We start from the raw sequence: 24396 nt of genomic DNA, 5'->3' as shown, positions 1-24396 counted from the left end.
TGGCAATTCACCGCAGCAGCAGCCAAAGCAACTTCCGATGACATTGCCGGCATAGTGCCGGTATCCATCGATGCCAGCGGCCACGTTAGTGGTGGCGTTAACCAAATTCAGTTTTTGCACATTTTTGCTTGCAAATGCTACGAAAAAAGTGAAATTCCATAGAGAAAAATTCTATTTTGTTACATAATAATCGAATATTACCCCTCCGGAGGGTAGGACCAAAGAAAATTAAGTTTTATTTTTGTAATTTATCTCAAACATATGCAAAGTAAATAAATGGGTCGCAACTTGATTCGGACCATTGTGCAATATTCGGAGTCATTGTGTAATATTTGAGTTCATTCGGATAAGAATTGCGCCTTGTAGGGGCTTAAGAAGCTAAATCGGGAGACCGGTTTATATGGGAGCCGAATCAAGCTATAGATCGATTCAGACCATATTGGACACATATATTGAAGGTCATGGGAGAAGCCGAGATACAAAATTTCAGCCAAGTAGGATGACAATTGCGCCCTCTAGGGGCTGAAGAAGTCAAGATCCCCGATCGGCTTATACGGCAGCTAAATCAGGTTATGTGCCGATTTGGGCCATACTCAGCACAGTTGTAGGAAGTTGTGAAAAACACCTCGCGAAAACTTTTAGCCAAAACGGATAAGAATTGCGCCCTCTATCGGCTCAAGAAGTCAAAATCGGTTTATATGGCAGCTATACCAAGTTGAAGACCGTTTTCGACCATACTTCGCACAGTTGTTGGAAGTAATACCAGAACGCCACATGCCAAATTTCAGTCAAATCGGATAAGAATTGCGCCCTCTTGTGGCTCATGAAGTCAAGATCCCAGATCGATTTCTATGGCAGCTATATCAGAATATGTACCGATTTGGGCCATACTCTGCACAGTTGTTGGAAGTCATGATGAAACACCTCGCGCAAAATTTTAGCCAAATCGGATATGAATTGCGAACTCTAGCGGATTAAGAAGTCAAGACCCAAGATCGGTTTAAATGGCAGCTATATCAGGTTATGAACCGATTTGAAGCATACTTAACACAGTTGTTTAAAGTGATACCAAAACACCATGTGCAAAATTTCAGACAAATCGAAATATAATAGCGCCCTCTAGAGAGTCAAGAAGTCAAAACCCAAGATCGGTTTATATGGCAGCTATATCAGGTTATGAACCGATTCAAAGCATACTTAACACAATTGTTTGATGTGATTTTGCAAAATTTCAGTCAAATCTGACGAGAATTGCGCCCTCTAGAGGCTTAAGAATTCAAGACCCAAGATTGGTTTATATGGCAGTTATATCAAACCTGGACCGATTTGGCCCATTTGTAATCCCAACCGACCTACACTAATAAAAAGTATTTGTGTGAAATTTCAAATCCCTATCTTTTCTCCTTCGAAAGTTTGCGTGCTTTCAACAGACGGACGGACGGACAGACGGACGGACATGGCTAGTTGGACTTAAAATGTCATGACGAACAAGATTATATATTCTTTATGGGGTCTTAGAAGCATATTTCGAGGTATGACGAAATTAGTTTACTCCTAATCCCAAGGCAGCCGGTTGTATCTACCGGATTGACTCGATGAAGTGTACAACACACTGCTACAACAACAACAACTAGTTTACATCCCATTCTATGGTGGAGGCTATAAAAACATGCTAAGATCGGCTGGGCCGAATATTATATGCCCTCCACTATCACTTTATAGGGAAACAAATGATAGTGGATACGAATTTCTTTGCCATTGAAGCATTAAGTTATAAACCATTTGGAACCATAATTGATTTAGCTATTGGTGACCAAGGTGGAAGTCATTGTGTAAAATTTCGGCAAAATCGTATAACAATTGCGCCCTCTATAGCCTTAAGAAGTATAATCTAGAGATTGGTTTATAGCTCCCATATCATGTTATAACCGGATTTAAACCATACTTGACACAGTTGTTTAAAATCATAACGAAATACTTAGAGAAAAGTAACGATCGAAAAAGATTCGAAAAAGAAAACGAAATTTCAGCCAAATCAGGTGATAACTGCGCCCTCTAGCGGCTTAAGAAACCCAGATCCACGATCGGTTTCCATGGGAGCTATATGAGTTGTTGGAAGTTAAAACAAAACACTTCATGCAAAATTTCAGCCAAATGGAATAATAATTACGCCCTCTAGTGGCTCAAGATGTCAAGATCCGAAATCGGTTTATATAACAGCTATATCAGGTTATGGAGGGAACTGAACCATACTTAGTACAGTTATTGGAAGTTTATATTCGAGCCATATCAGGTTATGAACCGAAGTCAGCTCGGACAAAAATTGCGGCTTGTAAGGGCTCAAGTAGTCAAATCGAGAGCTCGGTTTATTTGGAAGCTATATCTAAATATGAACCGATATGGCCCATTTGCAATCCCCAACGGCCTGTATCAAAAGTTAGTATCTGCGCAAATTTTTAAGCGGCTGCTATCGTGATTTCGACAGAAGGACGGACGGACGAACATGGCTATATCTACTCAAAATGTCGGGAATATCTGGAATATATGTACTTTAAGGGGTCGCAGATCAATATTTCGAGGTATTATAAATGGAATGACTAGTTTAGTATATCCTCATCCTATGGTGATGGGTATAAAAACCTATCAAATTTTGACATTTTAAACACGTGCCGCATTCATTTGTTTAATTAAAATGATTTTTGCCATTCATTGTCATTGTTTTTTGAGGCTTTTTGTGCAATTTCATTAGCATTCTATGCAGCCATTTAACGAAAACAGCAACATTCACCATTATTAGCTCAATATAATTAAAACATTTGGCAAATATTTTGCAAATGTGTTTTTTCCCTAACAAGTATTTATTTGTATTATCAGTTCTCGTGTATGTGTATGTGTGTCTGTATGCCAGTGTGGGTGAGAGTGCATGTTTTTCTTATTTCTCTTTTCGTGTTGCTTTCTATTTTTAGCGACGAGCCTCGAGGCGTGCCTCCTTGAGACGTGGCTCAATTTCTGTCTTGCCCCAAAAACAAGCGGAAATTCCATGGGACATTCTGGAGCGTTTGGCTATGCCATTTCTCTTTTGTCATGCGGCAGCCATAGTGATATCAAATGCTTTGCATATCCTTGGAATATCCAACGTATCAACATTTGCCGTATTTGTTTGGTTTGCCTTGTCCACCGTGGGCGCTGTATTGTTTTATCATTTTGTCAAGGTAAGTGGAAATGAGTGCATGAAAAAAAAAAAGAGTATTCTGGAAAAAAATAAAACGGCAAACAGGTTGAAAGAAAGGAAAAAAGTTAAAAACTTGAAATATTGCCTAAAATTAATAAAACTAAAAATAAAAAATCCAAACTAAAAATAAAATTAAAATCCAAAAATTATTGACAACCAGAAAAAGAAACTTGGGAGTAAAAATTAACTTTTTTTAACATAAAAAAAAATATAAAGACCTTAACAAAAGAAAACCTTTCACATTGAAGCCTAATGGAAGGATGGACAGAAAAACAAACGAAGAGCTAGAAAGTGTGTTGGTGTATATGGCCATCCCCTTTAAAAAGTTGTTACTCTGTGTGCTTGTGTCTTATGATATAAACCCCCCCAACTCCAAACCCAAAAAAATTTGGCAGTGAACAAGAACATGGCAAACCTTCGGCACTCACTCCCTAAAAACAATAACTACAGATTCTTGCACGGAAAAGTTAAATGTTTGTCTTTCATTTTCTCTCAATCAAATAACCCTATGCCCTTGCCAGCCACAGCATCTTACGCCCCAGACAACTGTCCAAGCAGACAATCAAAAAACGTCTGTAGCTAATCATAGTCCTGTTCTCCAACTAATTACTCAGCAACTACCTCCATTCGGCAACAACTTGGCCATCATCATCAGCATCATCCTGCACCGCAACCTTTCTTCCGGAGAGGATAATTAAAAGGGAAATATTTTTAATTAGAAAACTTTTTCCAAGAAGCAATGAACATAAACCTCCACAAAGTAAGATTCAGCCTTTCAATGACCTTTTACCAAAAGCAAAAAATGGCCAAAGGTAGAAGAAGGTGGCCTTTTCTTGCTTTGTGTTAAAGTTGAATTAGAAAATAAAATCACTTTCCATTTTTTTTTTTGCTTTAAAAAATTTCTTATTGCTGCTGTCCCATGGTGAGCAAGGTAAGCAACACTAGAATTTGACACCCCATTAGTATCATGGTCTTATGGCTAACCACAATATAATCTTCTGCCCAACGACATTGTGGTGGTTGTCTCAAAACAACAAGAAAACCAGGAACACTACTAAAAAAAACCAACCCATGCTCTAGCCAACCCATACACAATCTACTAAAAAAACAAAAAAAAAAAACATCCTAGAGAAAGGGAATTGTGTGTAATAGGATACCCGGCTAAGGCTAAGTCAAAGGAGCAATACAATATTCCATGGCTGTGGGCAGGCAACAATATTTTGTCTATATTAAGCCTAGAGTATAAAGCAAAAGAAAAAAAACCAAGGACACTATGCGCCTTAAAGCAGGCAATACATATTGCAATATCAATAGACCAATAGCAATGTTAGTTTACAAGGACTCAAAATGTGATTACCCATACATTGATACAAATTGTGAAATAATTAAATGAAACCAATAAAAAAAACGCACAGCAAACAAGGCACTATTCATCATAAGTCGTTTTATACCCTCCATCATAGGATGGGGGTATACTAATTTCGTCATTTCGTCTGTTTGTAACACCTCGAAATATGCGTCCAAGACCCAATAAAGTATATATATTCTTGATCGTCGTGACATTTTAAGTCGAACTAGCCATGTCCACCCATCTGTCCGTCCGTCCGTCTGTCTGTCGAAAGCACGCTAACTTTTGAAGGAGTAGAGCTAGCCGCTTGAAATTTTGCACAAACACTTTTTATTGGTGTAGGTTGGTTGGGATTGTAAATGGGCCAAATCGGTCCATAACCTGATATAGCTGCTATATACCGATCTTGGGTCTTGACTTCTTGAGCTTTTAGAAGGCGGAATTCTTATCTGATTTGACTGAAATTTTGCACGTGGTGTTTTGGTATCACTCTCAACATTTATGCGAAGTATCGTCCAAATCGAGTTCAATATGGTCTGAATCGATCTATAGCTTGACACAGCTCCCATTTAATCCGATCTCCCGAGTTTGCTTCTTGAGACCCGAATCGAACTATAACTTGATATAGCTCCTCCTCCGTCCATATTCATTATTCTTTGTTTGCCTAAAAAGAGATACTGCGCAAAGAACTCAACAGATGCGATCCATGGTGGAGGGTATATAAGATTCGGCCCGGCCAAACTAACTTTTTTTTATATTCTCGCCAGGATTCGAACCTGTTTAGTGCTATGGGTGGACATGCAACCTCTGCACTACGATGGCCAGCAAAAGTCTGTTTATGAACTTTTTTACTTGAAATGGAGCATTCATAAACTTTTTTTCTTTTACGGAAAAATCTCATTTGCGAACTTTTTATTATTAAAAACATAAAAATATGAAATGTTGTTGTTGTTGTTGTTAGCTTTGAACCTTTTTGTTTGTAAAGTTCAGTTATTACTTACATTGTAGTCATTAATTATTAATAGGCTGAAGATACTCAAGGAAGTGAAAGAAAATCGGTTTGAAATTCATACTTGCAGATTGCCAATCACCTGCTTAAACTTTTCACCACAGGTGTCTTGCATTTTCTCATAGTCTTCTTTTAGGCTTATATAATAAAACCTAGAACTCTGACGTAACAGCTCCCTTCTTTGCTTTAGCTAAACAATTGCATTGGAATAAAGCTACTTAATAAGGAACAACCACAACTGATGCATTAGTAACTCAGTGATATCTCTCACAGCAGAGATAATTCCTTGAACAATTTTTTCCTCCGGGGTTCGAAATGTGCTCGAGTTTGATGTGCGGGGGGTTGGTCTATGTACCCATGCTTCCGCTCAATAGACACCCAATGTTAGGGTGAGAGGCTTATTGTGGAAGACGATAAGTGATTGGAAGTATCGTTATTTTCCCCATTCTTCTCATTGTTCGTTTTACCAAGAAATAATAAACCAACTGTTGTTGTGGTTGTTATTTCCGGCCAACACCAACCTCTTGCTATCTTCATATTGTCTCTTGCTTCGTACTTAATTTCTTTAATTTCTTTTTTGGTTTTCTTTGCCTCTTCTTGTTCTCAATAACTTGGTCTGTGGGTATTCTCAACGTACAACAAGCGAAAACAATACCAGCTTGTAGCTTCGATACCAACACAGCTCAATACATAGCAGAGACCCACACGACGACACGACAAACTAACACCCCCACTCGAACACCATCACGTACACTATAAACCATAAAAACGTATACACATAATAAACCTTGTGACTAAAAATAGATACAAAACTGGGAGCTCTCATGCTAATGATGAGCCAAGATGGGATGAGCAGAGAAGACGTAGGTTCTTACCATACCCTAAGCAAAAGGGGGCGGCGAGGGCAGATCTGAAGCACAACCCGAAGATAAAGAAAATTCTAAACAACAAGCACTCATCCCTGGGGGAGATAATAATGGCATAAGCAAACCTTGAAATGGCAGGAAGACTAGCGAATACAATCAATGTCCGACAATAAAAATGTTTTGGTAGGTAGTTCTGCACATGTTCATGTTTTTGTGGTCCATTTGTAAGTTCGATTTTTGGACATTCTTAGTTTCTAAATAGGGTTTAGGTTTTTGAATGCTTCGGTAGCTTGGTAAGGGAAAGAAATCATTAAGGGAATTTTTTTATAAATGAACTTTTCTTTACAAAAATTTTCTATAAAAAAGTTCATAAATGAACTTTTTCTAATTCTATAAAAAAGTTCATAACTGAAATTTTTCTATAAAAAGTTCATTAACGAACTTTTTCTATAAAAAAGTTCATAAAAGAACTTTTTCTATGAAAAAGTTCATAAATGAACTTTTTCTATGCGAAAGTTCATATATGAACTTTTTCTATAAAAAAGTTCATAAATGAACTTTTTCTATAAAAAAGTTCATAAATGCACTTTTTCTATAAAAAAGTTCATAAATGAACTTTTTCTATAAAAAAGTTCATAAATGAACTTTTTCTATAAAAAAGTTTATAAATGAACTTTTTCTGTAAAAAAGGTAAAAAATGAACTTTTTCTATAAAAAAGTCCATAAATTAACTTTTTCTATAAAAAAGTTTATAAATGAACTTTTTCTGTAAAAAAGGTAAAAAATGAACTTTTTCTATAAAAAAGTCCATAAATTAACTTTTTCTATAAAAAAGTTCATAAATGAACTCTTTCTGTAAAAAAGTTAATAAATGAATTTTTTCTATAAAAAAGTTCATTTATGAACTTCTTGAACTTTTTATAGAAAAAGTTCATTTATGAACTTTTTTATAGAAAAAGTTCTTTTATGAACTTTTTTTATAGAAAAAGTTCTTTTATGGACTTTTTTATAGAAAAAGTTCATTTATGAACTTTTTTATAGAAAATGTTTATTTATGATCGTTTTTATAGAAAAAGTTTATTTATGAACTTTTTTATAGAAAAGTTCATTTATGAACTTTTTTATAGAAAAATTTCATTTTTGACCTTTTTTACAGAAAAAGTTCATTCATAAACTTTTTTACAGAAAAAGTTCATTTATGAACTTTTTTTCATAAATGAACTTTTTTATAGAAAAAGTTCATTTATGAACTTTTTTTCATAAATGAACTTTTTTATAGAAAAAGTTCATTTATGAACTTATTTATAGAAAAAGTTCATTTATGAACTTTTTATTGAAGAAAAAGTTCATTCATGAACTTTTTTATAGAAAAGTTCATTCATGAACTTTTTTATAGAAAAAGTTCATTTTTTTCAATTTCAATTTGAATTTTATTGAGTAACAAATTGTTTCCATACATAACAAATAATCCCCGCGAAGCCGTGGCTTGTATGCAGGTTTTATAAAAGACAATGTATAAAAAAATTAATTAACAAATTTGATTCTTAGTTCATATTTTACAATATTATTTAAATTTTTCGCTTCATTGCGAGTTTAAGAAAAATTGTTTAATATTTTTTCTTCTCTTAATTTTGTTTTGTAAGCTAAAAATTTCCATTGGCAAGGTGTTTAAAATGCTGGGTAATTGTACTTCAATCGAGTTCTTGCCATATTTGTTATTGAATCTTGGCGTTTTAAATCTTCCTTCAGCTCTTCTTCTCGTATTATGGGAGTGACTGATAGGCTCCAAAAAATTTGCGTCTTCGAATTCCTTGATTATTGTTGTTTTATAAATGTTCTTGATGGTCATTATATTTTGAATTTTCATGAACTCCTTTATTGTCTCTTCGGGTGTATTATAATTGATCTGATTTTGTCGGACGGAAGTGTATCTTTGGGTGAGAGTGGAGGCGTATTGTAAGTGATTGCGGGGTGAATTGGCTGATTTATTTTTCATTAATATTTTAATTAGCCTATCTTGAGACTTTTGTAGTGTATTGCAATGAGAAGAGTTTCCATATGCTGTAATGCCGTGACGTATGTAGGATTCCGCTAATGAGTAGTACGCCTGTTTGGTTACGTGTATTGGCGCACAATTATTTAGATGATAAAGCACATAGGAGACTTTTCTTAACTTTTTATTCAGGTTCAGAATATGTTCCTTCCAGTTAAAATTATGGTCAACCATAACTCCAAGGTATTTATATGTACCAACTACCTCGATTATTTTATCGCATGTATCATTTGCAAATGTTGTAGATAGTTGTTTCTTATGCAGGCAGTCATTGTTATGAAACTTTATGTTTATGTCACACGTTGGAATGTGAGGCTGTTTAATATGCATTAGCTTGGTTTTGTTCGCATTGATGATTAATCCATTGTCATGGCACCATTTTGTTGTGTTGTAAAGCTCATTTTGCATATTCTCTACTGCTCTCTCCAAATCATTGTGCGCAACAATTATAGCCGTATCATCAGCATAGGCAAATATTTTGCTGCAGTTGGCTTGTCTAATCATTTCGTTTGCATATATTAGGTATAGTATGGGCCCGAGTTTTGATCCTTGAGGAACTCCATAATGCAAATCCTTCTCCTGGCTCAGATGTTCATCAATTTTGACTCTGTATTTTCTGCAGTACAAGTAGTTTTTGATCCATTCCAGGCAGTTTCCTCGTATGCCAACTCTTTCCAGTACATCAAGAAGTTTTGCATGTGATAAGGTGTCGAACGCTTTGCTAAAGTCAACAAATAGTACGAGGCAATGCATTTTTGTATCTAGACATTTATTTATATATGATGAAAAGTGACCCAGTAGTTGGTTAATATTTCGTCCTTTTTGGAAACCATATTGCTGCTTGCTTATAATCTTATATCTGCACAAAAAATCGTTCATCCTTCGTACAACAATTTCTTCCAGTACCTTTTCGATCACTGGTAGAATAGATATTGGTCGATAATTGTTATAGTCAGTTTTATTTCCATTTTTATATATAGGCCTTACAAGTGCAGTTTTAAACATATTGGGAATTACGTTTTCATTTAAACTGGAGTTTACAATGTTGGTTATTATTGGTGCAAATATTTCTGCATTTTTTCTAATATCCACCGGTCGAATCCCATCAAAGCCGGCTCCTTTATTGGAATTAATGTTTTTAATTATATTTAAAATTTCAGTTTCATTGGTTTGTTCCATAAAAATTGTATTTTGGGCTCTTATTACTTGAGAAAAGTTTGTTTTTATATCACAGTCATGAAGAATATTTTGGACATTTGCTTTAAATTGTATAGCGAATTCTTCGGTAACTATTTTTAGGTCTATATTTTTGAAGTTTCTCTTTATGACTTCATCCACATTGTGAGTTTTTTTCCCGATAATTTCATTTATTAATGACCAGGTACCACGCATGTTTTTTCTATTTTTTATGAATTCCTTCATCCTGTATTCATTTTTGGCATTGTTTATCATTTGGTTAAGTTTGTTGTTGAATGATTTATATTCTCTTTCTTTTTCTAAATTGTTTCTGTTTTTTCTATGCCGTTGATAAAGTTTGTCTTTCATATCGCAACATTTCAAAATTTGGTCACTCAGCCATGGATAATTGTTTCTTTTTTTGATTTTTTTTGACATTTGGGTCGAGTTTGAATATATTTCTTTGAATTTGAGATACATACTTTCAAATTTTGCGTTGCAGCTTTCATTTTGATTAATTATATTCCTCCAATCTGTTTTTTTTATAAGATCATTTACTTTTTTAGAATTAACTGAAAAAAATTTAGATGGCTCCTTGCTAATGCTTGCATTTCCCTTCGCTGTGCATTCGCTGCTTATAAATTGGTTGTTGTCGACTCCCATACATCCGAATAGGGAGTAGTGATCCGAAATAGTAGTGAGTATAACCGATGCGCTAGCTGATGGTATGGATTTGGTTTTACGTATAAATAGGTGGTCAATGCACGTACCTTTATTTTTGTTTACCTCTTCTCTTGTTATGTTGGTAACCATGCATTCTAAACCATAAGCGGACATCATATCCAAGTAAGATCTAGTGGTTTTGTTTATTTCTGCGGCTATATTAATATTCATATCACCAATTATTATTAAGGCCTGATTTTTATGAATTTCTTTAATACTATGTTCCAACTCATCTATAAACAATCTTGTGTTTTTACTTGGAGGGCGATAGATAGATAGAATAGATAGTTCTTTATTGCCAATCGATATGTCTAGTCGAATTGATTCATAATATTGGGTAGTAAGATTCATTGTGATGTACTTTAAGTTTCGTTTCACATATATGGCTATACCACCGCCAATACCCTCTCTGTTAAGAAAGGTGCCATTGAAATCATTAATATTAAAAAAGTCATTTTCATCATCTGCAATATTTGTTTCGACGAGTATAATTAATTCAATTGAATCGATGATTTTATTTATGTTGGCCAAGAAGGTTGAGAAGTTTTTTCTTAACGATCTAATGTTCATATAAATAAATGAAAGTGGATACTTCAAATAAAACTCACTTATTTGATTGTAATTATAAATTAATTCAGTATTATTGTTCATTTTATTTTACTTTTTTATCAATCTTTTTCTTTATCTATGTAATTGTACTTTTCAAACGACATCGATAACGCATACCTCACGAAAGGGAAAACAAAGCTTATTGTTGAGTTCAGCTCTCTTCGTAAGAAGAGAGAAATAATGGACAAAATTGAAAGGCATAGAATCGAAGCAACTGATGTCAACAATGACGATGGAACGGGCAAACATAAGTACATTTATATAAATGATCAGTTGACTGCAAGCAAAAGACATTTGTTGTGGATGGCAAAAAACAAAGCCAGCGATGCCAATTGGAAGTTTGTATGGGTGAAGCATGGGGAAATTTATGCACGAAAAATTGAGAAATCTCCCGTAGTCAACATCAACTGTGAAAGTGATTTACAAATGATATGCTAAACACAGCGATTATAAATTATTGATTGCAATAAAAACAATAAGAGAGAACTAGAGAACTTTTCTATAAAAAAAGTTCATAAAAGAACTTTTTCTATAAAAAAGTTCATAAATGAACTTTTTCTAAAAAAAGTTCAAGAAGTTCATAAATGAACTTTTTTATAGAAAAAATTCATTTATTAACTTTTTTATAGAAAGAGTTCATTTATGAACTTTTTTATAGAAAAAGTTCATATATGAACTTTTTTGTAGAAAAAGTTCACTTATGAACTTTGTTATAGAAAAAGTTCATTTATGAACTTTTTTATAGAAAAGGTTCATTTATGAACTTTTTTATAGAAAAAGTTCATTTATTCTATAAAAAAGTTCATAAATAAACTTTTTCTATAAAAAAGTTTATAATTGAATCTTTTCTATAAAAAAGTTCATAAATTAATCTTTTCTATAAAAAAGTTCATAAGTAAACTTTTACTATAAAAAAGTTCGTAAGTGAACTTTTTCTAAAAAAAAGTTCATAAGTGAACTTTTTCTACAAAAAAGTTCATATATGAACTTTTTCTATAAAAAAGTTCATAAATGAACTCTTTCTATAAAAAAGTTAATAAATGAATTTTTTCTATAAAAAAGTTCATTTATGAACTTCTTGAACTTTTTTTAGAAAAAGTTCATTTATGAACTTTTTTATAGAAAAAGTTCTTTTATGAACTTTTTTTATAGAAAAAGTTCTTTTATGGACTTTTTTATAGAAAAAGTTCATTTATGAACTTTTTTATAGAAAATGTTTATTTATGATCGTTTTTATAGAAAAAGTTTATTTATGAACTTTTTTATAGAAAAGTTCATTTATGAACTTCTTGAACTGTTTTTAGAAAAAGTTCATTTATGAACTTTTTTATAGAAAAAGTTCTTTTATGAACTTTTTTTATAGAAAAAGTTCTTTTATGGACTTTTTTATAGAAAAAGTTCATTTATGAACTTTTTTATAGAAAATGTTTATTTATGATCGTTTTTATAGAAAAAGTTTATTTATGAACTTTTTTATAGAAAAGTTCATTTATGAACTTTTTTATAGAAAAATTTCATTTTTGACCTTTTTTACAGAAAAAGTTCATTTATAAACTTTTTTACAGAAAAGGTTCATTTATGAACTTTTTTTCATAAATGAACTTTTTTATAGAAAAAGTTCATTTATGAACTTATTTATAGAAAAAGTTCATTTATGAACTTTTTATTGTAGAAAAAGTTCATTCATGAACTTTTTTATAGAAAAAGTTCATTCATGAACTTTTTTAGAGAAAAAGTTCATTCATGAACTTTGTTATAGAAAAAGTTCACTAATGAACTTTTTTATAGAAAAGGTTCATTTATGAACTTTTTTATAGAAAAAGTTCATTTATTCTATAAAAAAGTTCATAAATAAACTTTTTCTATAAAAAAGTTTATAAATGAATCTTTTCTATAAAAAAGTTCATAAATTAATCTTTTCTATAAAAAAGTTCATAAGTAAACTTTTTCTATAAAAAAGTTCGTAAGTGAACTTTTTCTAAAAAAAGTTCATAAGTGAACTTTTTCTATAAAAAAGTTCATAAATGAACTTTTTCTATAAAAAATTCATAAATGAACTTTTTCTATAAAGAAAGTTCATAAATGAACTTTTTCTATAAAAAAGTTCATTAGTGAACTTTTTCTATAAAAAAAGTTCATAAATGAACTTTTTCTATAAAAACGTTGATAAAAGAATTTTTTTTTAATAAAAAGGTTCATAAACGAACTGTTTCTATAAAAAAGTTCATAAATGAACTTTTTTTCTGTAAAAAAGTTGATAAAGGAACTTTTTCTATAAAAAAGTTTATAAATGAACATTTTTTGTAGGTTGAGTGGGTTGCCCACCAACGGTGAGTTCACTCAGAGGCCACTCCAGCCCATTGTGGTGCCCTCGAAAGAAAGGGAAGAGGAAGAAGATGTGAGACCTCGGGCTAGAGATTAAACACTTATAAAAGAAAAACCCATCCCCACGCAACCGCGAATGTACCTACGCCGGAGTTTATGGCACTCCCCGTCGGAACCATTCTGTTCCTTCAACAGTAGTTTTGTAACGTTCTATGAGGCTAGTTACAGAAAAAGTTGAAATAAATTAAACTAAATCTCACCAAACCTACCATAGGTTCGTTCGCAAGTTCTCCCAGATCACAGAAGAAATGGCTCCCCAGAATGGAAAGTCTACGTCCCTGCAGACCCGAACATGAACACAGCAAGTGCTCAATAGTCTCCTCTTTATTCTCATCGAGGCTCCTCGAGACTCCTACAGAAGTCATTGTGCGGCATTCCCATGCGCGCACAATGTGATCCGAAAAGGAGCATTGGGTTTCAGTCCAAAACCTTCACCGAGTCTCTATTCGTCACAAGGGTTTTATCTATAACCTGTTTCCTGATCCGGTGGCCCTATTGCGTACAACTAGGCCCGTGGACGCAATGTAATAAAAAAGTGACTTATCTCTTCCGTTGGTATCCGTGCCTTCCCAGAGGCTCTGGTCTACATTGGCGTTAACCCCGTAGCTCAAGGTTATGCCCCTTCTCCTCGCACCAACCGACCAGGACCCGGAATGCGTCTGTAGAGGAGTTGTCCACATCGTAAGGTAGGTACATGGAGGCCAGGACAAGTAATGGTTTGTGGGGTCTTTCCAAGGCCACTACAGTTAGGTCTTTATCGCTGAAACGAGAAATCGGAGTAAGGTTCAAATCCATACTGGGTACGATACAGCTTTTAATATTACCTTCCTTTGAAGGGGAGAGATGAGACTCAGATTTCGTTATCTGAGTCCACGAATCTTGTATCTTGAACGATTGCCATCTCAGTACCATCTCTTTCCATAGCTCTCAGCAGCTCATCCGTGGCTGTCTTTAAGTGGTGTAGGTTAATCTGCACTAGCTTCGGGCAGCCCATGCCCCTTAATTTCCTGGGTGGCGTCGTCATCATCGCCGGGCTGGACCATTCTCAATTGGTTTAACCCGAACTTGACTTCTTCCAGTGAGGACTTCAAGAGTGACAAGGATTCTGAACCAAACCTGATCCTGAGATCCTTGCCATTACCTTTATCCCTCGCTCGTACCCTTATGCTTATCCCTCGCTCGTGCCAGATGCTTATTCTGCCCTTCAAGCAGCCTGAGTATGGCTTTGTCCTCCAATACTGGAGGAGGAATCCACACTCGCAGCGTCGCCTAGTGGGGGATCTAATCAATTGGGGACAGCTTTATCTGCATGCCAGGCCAAAGAGGGTCAAGGCCACCGATGCAGGTTGAAATAAAATCCAAAGATTTCTTATTACCGCATCCGATGACCTTGATGACCTTCTGCTACTTGTCGCCATCGAAAGCCGCGAAAGAGTCAATCCCACATGGCTTCAGATAGAGCTCGGAGAATATTCTCTTTGACTAACAACCATAATTCAGTGGATAGCCCGTTCACGATAGACACCTGAATTTCAGGCGCTGATGACAAACGGATAAATTTCTTGGAATTTTTGCCATCAGGCACCTGCGCATCGCCAGATTGCTGTCGCTTATTCCCTGGATTGGGTCTGTGATGTGAGTGACGTATCTTGCCGGGAGGACACTCTCCCAAACACCCTTGCTGGAACAGCAGGATCAATGGAAGGCCTCGGCTTAACAGTTATGCCCTTTTCTGGGCCTGGTGTTATGCAGGCGGTACTTCCACTAGCGGTCTCGGTCTTATCTGTAGGAGGGTCGCATACGTTCCACGACAGTAGTTTTAATCATAGAGTCGTACTTCCCAACGTGGAACCTATGCTTGCGCATTAAACGCTTGTTACGCATCGCTAGAATGGATGGCTCTAGACCCTCCATCTTCCTCAGATACCGTAACGAGCGTTTTTAGCCTTTTTCTGCTCGTTCGTCTTCTGTACTTTCCACTTGTCCCCTTGTACCCGCCGGTACCCGCCGCTCTTCCATCTGTACGTCCTCTTCATCCGTTTCTTAAAGTGAGTTCACTCCAAATCCCGAGAGTCCATCGCAGGAATCCTCGCAGGGTGGCAAGTCAATGTTGTCTTGTCGGATCAGAATATTGTGTATAGAGTTTAGGTTTGGTGTATGTTGTGTGCTTGTTAATTGCTTTTAACATGAGTTTGGGACCTACAGATATTGTGTCCCTGCCGAAACTGCTGGTTCGGTTTGATTTACGGTACTGGACCATTGACCACCTGCAGAGTAACTCTTCGTAATATTGTCACTCATGTTTGTATATTTGGTATAACTTTTAGTTCAGGTTGAATCCGAAGTCATTGCATTCACCTAAGAAACCATGGCGACCTAGGGGCATTATGATTTCCCATAACCTGATATAGCTCCCATATAAACCGATCTCCAGATTTGATTTCTTAAGACCGTGGAAGCCTGAATTTTTCGCCGATTTTACTAAATTTTACTAAAAAAAAAAACAACAGGGACTTATATGGTCCTAATCGGTCTATAACCTGCTATAGCTCCCATATAAACCAATCTCCCGATTTGCCTTCTTGAATCCTTACAAGCCACAATTTTTGTCCGATTTGGCTGAAATTTTGCATGCTGTGTTCTGATAAGACTGGTGTACCCCAGGGCTCTGTTCCTTCTCCTTCTCTTTTTCTAATTTTCATCAACGATCTATTGGGTCAGACATCGAATCCGATCTACTTATTTGCGGATGACAGTAATCTCTGTCATTTGTACTCATTCGACCATAGGCCGAGGCTTCGAGAGATTGAGAACAAGAGGCGGGTTATGGACGATACACTCTGCCAGGATTTGCTGGCCATTTCCAAGTGGGGTGGAATGAATCGAGTAGATTTTAATGCACGGAAGTCTCAGTGCTGCTTGTTGTCACACAAACGATTCGCTGACCCATTACGATCATCTGCCTATCAACGGTATAGACGTTGATAAATCAGAAGCTCTTGATGTTCTGGGCATGAAGAGACAAAGTGATGTCCGTTGGGCTAAACATGTATTTAAAGTGGCGAAAGAAGCATTCAAGTGTTTAGGCTTCCTTAAACGGTGTAAGAATTACTTCACTCCATCTGATCTTCTTAACATCTACACCACTTTCATAAGTCCGAAAATGGAGTACAACTCACATGTATGGGCTGGAGTTTCAAAATCATCCCTGGAGCTATCAAGGATCATTAGAGGAGAGCGATGGCGTTGATTGGGGTTAGTGAGGAATCCAACTCTATTGCCTCCCTTCATCATAGTCGCAATGTGGATTTTTTGGCGCTGCTCTAACTGTACTTTCATGATGTGTGTTCGTCTGATATTCGTCTTCTTATTCCTGATGTAAGGATGTATGTCAGGGATACTAGACATTCCAGGAACTCACACCCGTTTGTAGTTGATTGGCCAGCGGAACGCACAATGCATTATAGAGAGAATTCTTATTTTGCCCGAACCGTTCGTATGTGGAATCGACTTCCGGCTTATGTTTTTCCCACCCACTTGGACATCCAAGGATTTAAAACAAATGTCAATAAGCACTACATTGGGTAAAAAAAATTACCTTCCCTCAAATATGGAGATTCGCCAGATTTGTGCCAGATATTTTGTGCCAGATTTTTTTCTCAACTATTCCAATCCCTATTTCAAAGCCTCGTTCGATACTTGTTCACTGCAAGTAATCTATTCACAACATACTGCCGTTGGACTTTTGCTCTTGTTCATCATTGATTGTTTACCAGGATTTGTTGGATAAGAAAAAAAACTACAGCAACAATAATGGCTACACCCATCAACAAGGACAACAACTCAATTCTCAGAGCGAAGAATGGGAATATGGCAACAATCAAACACCACTTTGTAGGAGAGGTGGGGTGTGGGAAATATTAGGTGAAATATCAGCATACATGCATTTCATAGTTTAATCTACTCTCCCTTTATCGCTCTCGGTTCCGCTCTCTCTCTCTCACTCTCTCTCGGCTTTCTCGATATCTTACTTGGCCACAGTTGATATCCCTGTTATTATGGGAAACGGAAATCCAGTTTGTTTGGCCAAACTGACATACACAAAAACAATTCAATGCATAGACACACATGCACACATGTACACACAGAAGTCAAAACCCATGACACGCAAACATGAGCTCAACACGACACCCATATTATTATATTTTAAGGCCAATACGTGTGTACGGTCATGTCTGCCCTGGGATGCTGTTGAATTTTATAGGTTCGCTTAATACACTGCGGGCCAGAGAGGGTTATTTAAGAGGAATTGTAGAAAGGAAAGTATCAATAAATGTTTTGGAAAAAAGGTGAAAGGCTAACATACTTTTTTTTTGATAACAATTTTACCTTAAAAATTACAAAAAGGAAAACAAATCAAAAAAAATGTATTCTGGATTTAAAATTTTTTTTTTTTTTAATTTTTTGATTTAAACTTTTTTTGTTTTCTCTTACTTTTCTAGGTCTCTGCCTCGGGCAAAGCTGTTCTCATCACTGGCTGTGAATCTCCCATTGCCTGGTATTTGGCTAAGAAATTAGACGACTTAGGTTTCCATGTCTTTGCGGGTTTCAATGTACCCATTGAAGAATCCGAAGAGGCTACCATTTTGAGAGAGGAAACTTCAGGACGCATGAAAACCATTCACTTGGATGTTACTTCAGAAAAGACAGTAAGTTTTGAGAGCCGTTTCCATAGTAAATTTTTTCTTTTTCAATTTTCTTTTACATTTTTCATTTAGCTTTTGGAAGCTGCCTTATATGTCTCTGAACATTTGCCTTTCGGTACCCAGGGTTTGTGGGGTTTGATCCATTGTGCACAATGGGTTGCTTTGGGCGAAATGGAATGGTTGCCATTTGCTGTGTTGCGTAAATCTTTGGATTTGAATTTGCTGGGTAAGATACATAGAGACACACATAACTAATGCCCATATTCATAAAATTTAAAGTAGCCATAAAATAGTCTGATTTGACAGATTTCAAACCTACTGTTAAACTGTTTTAAGTTTTATGAATGACGGTGTCAAAATTTTAACGATTTTTCTTTCTAGGCTGTGCTCGTTTAACACAATTGATGTTGCCTTTGATTCGTAATGCCCATGGACGTGTTATCTTCCTAACATCTGGTAGGTAATGAGGGTGAACAAAAAAAAAGGGAAAGCCTCTATTAAACCCAAAGCTTGCTGGAATCCTTTAAGCAAAGTTTCTATAATTTCTCAAACTTTATAGCAATTTTTTTTTTTTTAAATTTCTACAAATTTCTTTTCTGTGGAAAATTTTACCAAATTATATTCTTGCCCCTTTAAGGTCTCAACAAAATTCCCACACCCGTGCGCAGTGTCCAATGTGCCACCCAGGCTGCCATTGAAAGCTTTGCTGCTTGCCTGCGCCAAGAAATGCGTCCACGCAGAGTTGATGTTTCGGTAGTGGCTGCCGGTGAATTCACACCTGGCAATGCTTGGCTCAATGAAACTGAACTAAGGGAACAGGTAAAATCAGCCTAAACACCTTTTCATAAACTTCAACCAACTAAGACTATAAACTACTCACAACAGGCCAAGAAAATGTGGGCCCAAATGTCGGTGGAACAAAAGAAGGCCTATGGCGAGGATTATTATGAAGCTGCCATGACCTCCATTGAGAAATATTCCAGAGAGGTAAGTCCATTCTGAAAACATGTGAAAAATCCTTAAAATCCTTTTTCTCCTTCCTTCCTCTAGGCTGCTGATATACAACCCGCAGTACGTGTTCTTATCGATGCCACCACTCGCTCCTTTCCCATGGCCCGCTATACTCCTGTCACACCCAAGGAGAAATTGCAAATCTTTATGGCTGAACATTTGCCTCCCTCCTTGTACGAGGCTTTCTATGGTGTACCCAGAAAATAAGGACCAAAAACAAAAATTGACTGAAAAAGTATAGGTTTGAAGAAAAACCATAACGAAATTGTTTTTTAAGTGAATGAGCGAAAAACGCTCCAATGTGTATGCAGTAGTCCTGTAATGGAAAAGGGATATGTATTTTCTTATGATAAGTCAATTTTAGAAAAGTAACCAGAAATTCAATATTGAATGAATAACAGCATTTTAGTTAGCATTTAGCAAGCGGCATTGTTTCTCTAATTTGTAATAATTTAATCCCGATTTCTATTTTACATAAATAAAGAAATTTTTGATTTAGTTTTTTTTTAAAAAATAAAATTCCGAAAATAAAACTTCTGTTTAATCAACTAATGGTTAAAACAGCAGCTCCGCTGCATCTTCTTTGACTCTCTAATAGTTTTTTAGGGTGGGGCCCTGATTGTGGATGTCAAATTCGTGCCACTGTAGCCTATGTCCGCCTATGACGCTGAACGCCTGCGCTCGAATCCTGGCGAGAACATCAGACAAAATTTAAGGCAATGGTTATCCCTTCTCAATGCTGGCGACATTTGAGAGACGTCTCTCCGACAGAAGGATTACACTATGGCGGCCTTCTTGTATATTGAGGGGGCTTTCAATAATGTGGAGATTGGGGCGATAGTCGCCGCACTGGACCCCTTAATCTGCCAATGGACAAATAATATGCTTTAAGGCAGGATTATTGATACAAACCTGGGAGATTGTGTGGCCAGAAGGCGGGTGATCAGAGGAACTCCCGAAGGAGGGGTGTTCTCACCGATACTGTGGAACCTCGTGATTAATGAAATCTTGATGGATCTCGGTGGGAACGGTACGAGGATTATCGCTTTTGCGGACGTCGTCGTGCTGCTGGTCCGCGGCAAGTTTCTGTCGACGATCAGCGAGATCTTGGAAGGGTCACTGATGAGGTTGTAGCAATGGGCTACCAGAAATGGGTTGAGGACTAACCCAGGGAAGACAGAACTGGTGCTTTTAACGCATAGATATAAGATGCCGGAATTCAGACTCCCGTCCTTGGACGGGGTCATCTTAGGGCTGTCGAAGGTAGTCCTCGATTCGAAACTGTAGTGGAAGAGGAACATCGAGGAAAGATGCCGTAAGCCGAAGCCGCTTTTTATACCCTCCACCATAGGATGGGGTATACTAATTTCGTCATTCTATTTGTAACTACTCGAAATATTCATCTGAGACCCCATAAAGTATATAAAGTCCTGATCGTCGTGACATTTTATGTCGATCTAGCCATGTCCGTCCATCTGTCCGTCTGTCCATCCGTCCGTCCGTCTGTCCGTCCGTCCGTCTGTCTTTCCGTCCGTCCGTCCGTCTGTCCGTCCATCCGTCCTTCCGTCTGTCCGTCCGTCCTTCCATCTGTCCGTCCATCCGTCCTTCCGTCTGTCCGTCCGTCCTTCCGTCTGTCCGTCCGTCCTTCCGTCTGTCCGTCCGTCCGTCTGTCCATTCGTCCGTCTGTCTGTCGAAAGCACACAAACTTTCGACGGAGAGAAGCTATCCGCTTGAAATTTTGCACAAATATTTCCTATTAGTGTATGTCGGTTTGGATTGTAAATGGGCCATATTGGTCCATGTTTTGATATAGCTGCCATATAAACCGATCTTGGGTCTTGACTTCTTGAGCCTCTAGAGGGCGCAATTCTTATCCGATTTTGTACGTCGTGTTTTGTTATGATATCTAACAACTGTGCCAAGTATGGTTCAAATCGGTTCATAACCTGATATAGCTGCCATATAAACCGATCCTGATTCTTGACTTTTTGAGCTCCTAGGGGCGCAATTCTTATCCGATAAAAATAAAATTTCGCACGAAGTATTTTGTTATGATATCTAACAACTGTACTAAGTATGGTTGAAATCGGTCTATAACCTGTTATAGCTGCCATGTAAACCGATCTTGGGTCTTGACTTCTTGAGCCTCTAGAGGGCGCAATTCTTATCCGATTTGAATGAAATTTTGCACGACGTGTTTTGTTATGATATCCAACAACTGTGCCAAGTATGGTTGAAATAGGTGTATAACCTGTTATAGCTGCCTTATAAAGCGATCTTGCGTCTTGACTTTTTGAGCCTCTAGAGGGCGCAATTCTTATCCGATTGGAATGAAATTTTGCAAGAGGTATTCTGTTATGATATCCAACAACTGTGCCAGGTATGGTTCAAATCGATTCATACCCTGTTATAGCAACTGTGCCAAGTATGGTTAAAATCAGTTCATAACCTGGTATAGCTGCCATATAAACCGATCCTGGGTCTTGAATTCTTGAGCCTCTAGAGGGCGCAATTCTTATCCGATTAAATGAAATTTTGCAGGAAGTATAATGTTATGATATCCAATAACTGTACCAAGTATGGTTTAAATCGGTTCATAAACTGATATAGCTGCCATTTAAACCGATCTTGGGTGTTGACTTCTTAAGCCTCTAGAGGGCGCAATTCTTATCCGATAAAAATAAAATTTCGCACGAAGTATTTTGTTATGATATCTAACAACTGTGCTAAGTATGGTTGAAATCGGTCTATAACCTGTTATAGCTGCCATGTAAACCGATCTTGGGTCTTGACTTCTTGAGCCTCTAGAGAGCGCAATTCTTATCCGATTGGAATGAAATTTTGCACAACGTGTTATGTTATGATATCCAACAACTGTGCTAAGTATCATTGAAATTGGTCTATAACCTGTTATAGCTGCCATATAAACCGATCTTGGGTCTTAACTTCTTGAGCCTCTAGAGGGCGCAATTCTTATCCGATTGGAATGAAATTTTGCAGGAAGTATTCTGTTATGATATCCAACAACTGTGCCAGGTATGGTTCAAATCGATTCATAACCTGTTATAGCAGCCATATAAACCGATCTTGGGTCTTGACTTCTTGAGCCTCTAGAGAGCGCAATTCTTATCCGATTGGAATGAAATTTTGCACAACGTGTTATTTTATGATATCCAACAACTGTGCTAAGTATCATTGAAATTGGTCTATAACCTGTTATAGCTGCCATATAAACCGATCTTGGGTCTTAACTTCTTGAGCCTCTAGAGGGCGCAATTCTTTTCCGATTGAAATGAAATTTCGCACGAAGTATTTTGTTATGATATCCAACAACTGTGCCAAGTATGGTTCAAATCGGCTCATAACCTGATATAGCTGTCTCAAGAAGTCAAGATCGGTTTATAGATATGTGACCTTGACTTCTTGAACCTCTAGAGGTCGCAATTATTATACAATTTGCCTGAAATTTTGTACGATGGATCCTCTCATGACCATCAACATACGTGTTTATTATGGTCTGAATCCGTCTGTAGCCTGATACAGCTTCCATATAAATCGAAACCCCTGTTTTACTTCTCGAGCCCCCAAAAGGCGCAATTTCATTGTGATCCAAACCGGACCATATTTTGATATCGCTCTAATAGCAGAGCAAATCTCTTCTTATATCCTTTTTTTGCCTAAGAAGAGAAGCCGGGAAAAGAACTCGACTAATGAGATCCATGGTGGAGGGTATATAAGATTCGGCCCGGCCGAACTTAGCATGTTACTAATGCAGCTGGATGTTCGGTAGGAAGTGAGGATGACTCCCAATATGATTTATTGGATGTATATTGGATGGCCATCGTGTATGTATATTGGATGGCCATCGTGAGACTAGTACTGGCCCATGGAGCACTGGTATGGTGGGATGCCATAGGGAAGAGAACGCGTGCGAAGAAGTTCGAGAAGGTCCAGAGACTGGCCTGCGTCGGGATCACAGTGCCGCTGAGATCCACACCGCAGCCAGGCCTGGAGGCGATGCTGGATATGCAGTCCATTGGGGCCTTGGTTTGAAACGGCGCCTCCAGGGTTGCGCTTAGGCTGAGAAAGCTCGGCATGCTGAAGGAAGATGGTTGCGGCCACAGTTCGATTCTGGGTGATATGGGTACGCAGGGTAGTCTGAGGGAGATCTCCGACTACCTAACACGAGTGCCGACTGGCGTAGGGGCATTCGCGATTCGATTTTCTGAGAGGGACGAATGGAGGGCGAATGGTGTACTTGAGGAGGATGAGATCTCGATCTACACAGATGACTCCAAAATGAAGTCAGGGACTTGATTGTGGGTCTGCTCTGATGCTCTCAATATCAGTATGTCTCTGAGACTGCCGGTAGAGTGTACGGTCTTTCAGGCATAGGTCTGTGCCATTGCAGTTGCCGCAAGAGAAATTCTGGCAAGGGGCTTACCGCCCTCGAAACTAAGAATTTATGTGGACAGTATGGCGGCGCTCAAGGCCTTGGGATCGAGTATGGTGAGCATGCCTGCATGCCATTAGTCGAGCTACTGAACACAGCAGAGGGGATGGCCTGGGCGGCGTCGGTTGCGTGATGGGACATGGTAGACCGTTGCCGGACGGCGAAGGCGCTATGGTCGCTCATCGACCGTAGGAGGACGAGGGAATTGCTGACGTTCGATAAGAAGTCGATGAGTACCTTGACAGGGGTCATAACCGGACACTGTGACATAAGCCGCATGGCGACGGGCATGGGGATAGCGCACAATAACTTCTGTAAGAGTTGCCTCGATGAGGATGAGAAGGAGACTACTGAGCACATGCTGTGTTCCTATCCGGGTCTGCTTCTGACGTAGGCTCTTCTTTCAGGGGAGCCGTTTCTTCTGTGATCTAGGTGAGCTTGCGAACGTACCTCTGAAATATCTCCCTCGGTTTGATGATATTATGGGGCTCAAACAAAATCGTGCTCTAGCACAATGCTGATATTATTTCAGGGCCTTCCCCCTAAACTTCCCTCAAACCGGCCATGTTTGTAAACTATGGTAATAAGCGGCTCAAATAATGGCTATTTGATGGTAGAAAAATTTGATATCCAATTTTACGGCCAAGTGTTTGGGGGTCGCCTCACCACAAAAACTCCCCCTAAATCAATGGCAATTGGGGCTCAAATAAAGGGCATTTGAGAGTAGAGCACGATATTGATATTTTTCAGGGTTAAGCGAGTTGGTGGCCGCCCCACCCTACATACCCATCAAACTGGAGATATTTGTGGGCTATTGCCCAAGTT

General features: G+C 37.5%; 2 protein-coding genes across 2 annotated transcripts in view; both read left to right on the top strand.

Annotated features, from left to right (window-relative positions):
* Positions 1 to 19684, top strand: part of LOC106086165 (D-beta-hydroxybutyrate dehydrogenase, mitochondrial) — a 35654-nt gene extending 15970 nt beyond the window's left edge. Inside the window, exons 3-9 of the mRNA XM_013250720.2 lie at positions 2967 to 3212; positions 17904 to 18110; positions 18180 to 18333; positions 18489 to 18563; positions 18745 to 18926; positions 18993 to 19094; positions 19158 to 19684. Coding sequence (XP_013106174.2) covers positions 2967 to 3212; positions 17904 to 18110; positions 18180 to 18333; positions 18489 to 18563; positions 18745 to 18926; positions 18993 to 19094; positions 19158 to 19325 — 1134 coding nt within the window. The 3' untranslated portion in view covers positions 19326 to 19684. The remainder of the gene's footprint in view (positions 1 to 2966; positions 3213 to 17903; positions 18111 to 18179; positions 18334 to 18488; positions 18564 to 18744; positions 18927 to 18992; positions 19095 to 19157) is intronic.
* Positions 1 to 24396, top strand: part of LOC106087051 (protein FAM8A1) — a 325072-nt gene that overhangs the window by 350 nt on the left and 300326 nt on the right. The gene's annotated exons all lie outside the window — the stretch shown is intronic.

Source organism: Stomoxys calcitrans, chromosome 5 (assembly GCF_963082655.1).
Source record: "Stomoxys calcitrans chromosome 5, idStoCalc2.1, whole genome shotgun sequence".
NCBI lineage: Eukaryota > Metazoa > Arthropoda > Insecta > Diptera > Muscidae > Stomoxys > Stomoxys calcitrans.
The sequence above is the reverse complement of the archived record's forward strand: the minus strand, read 5'-3'. Positions and strand labels throughout refer to the sequence as shown.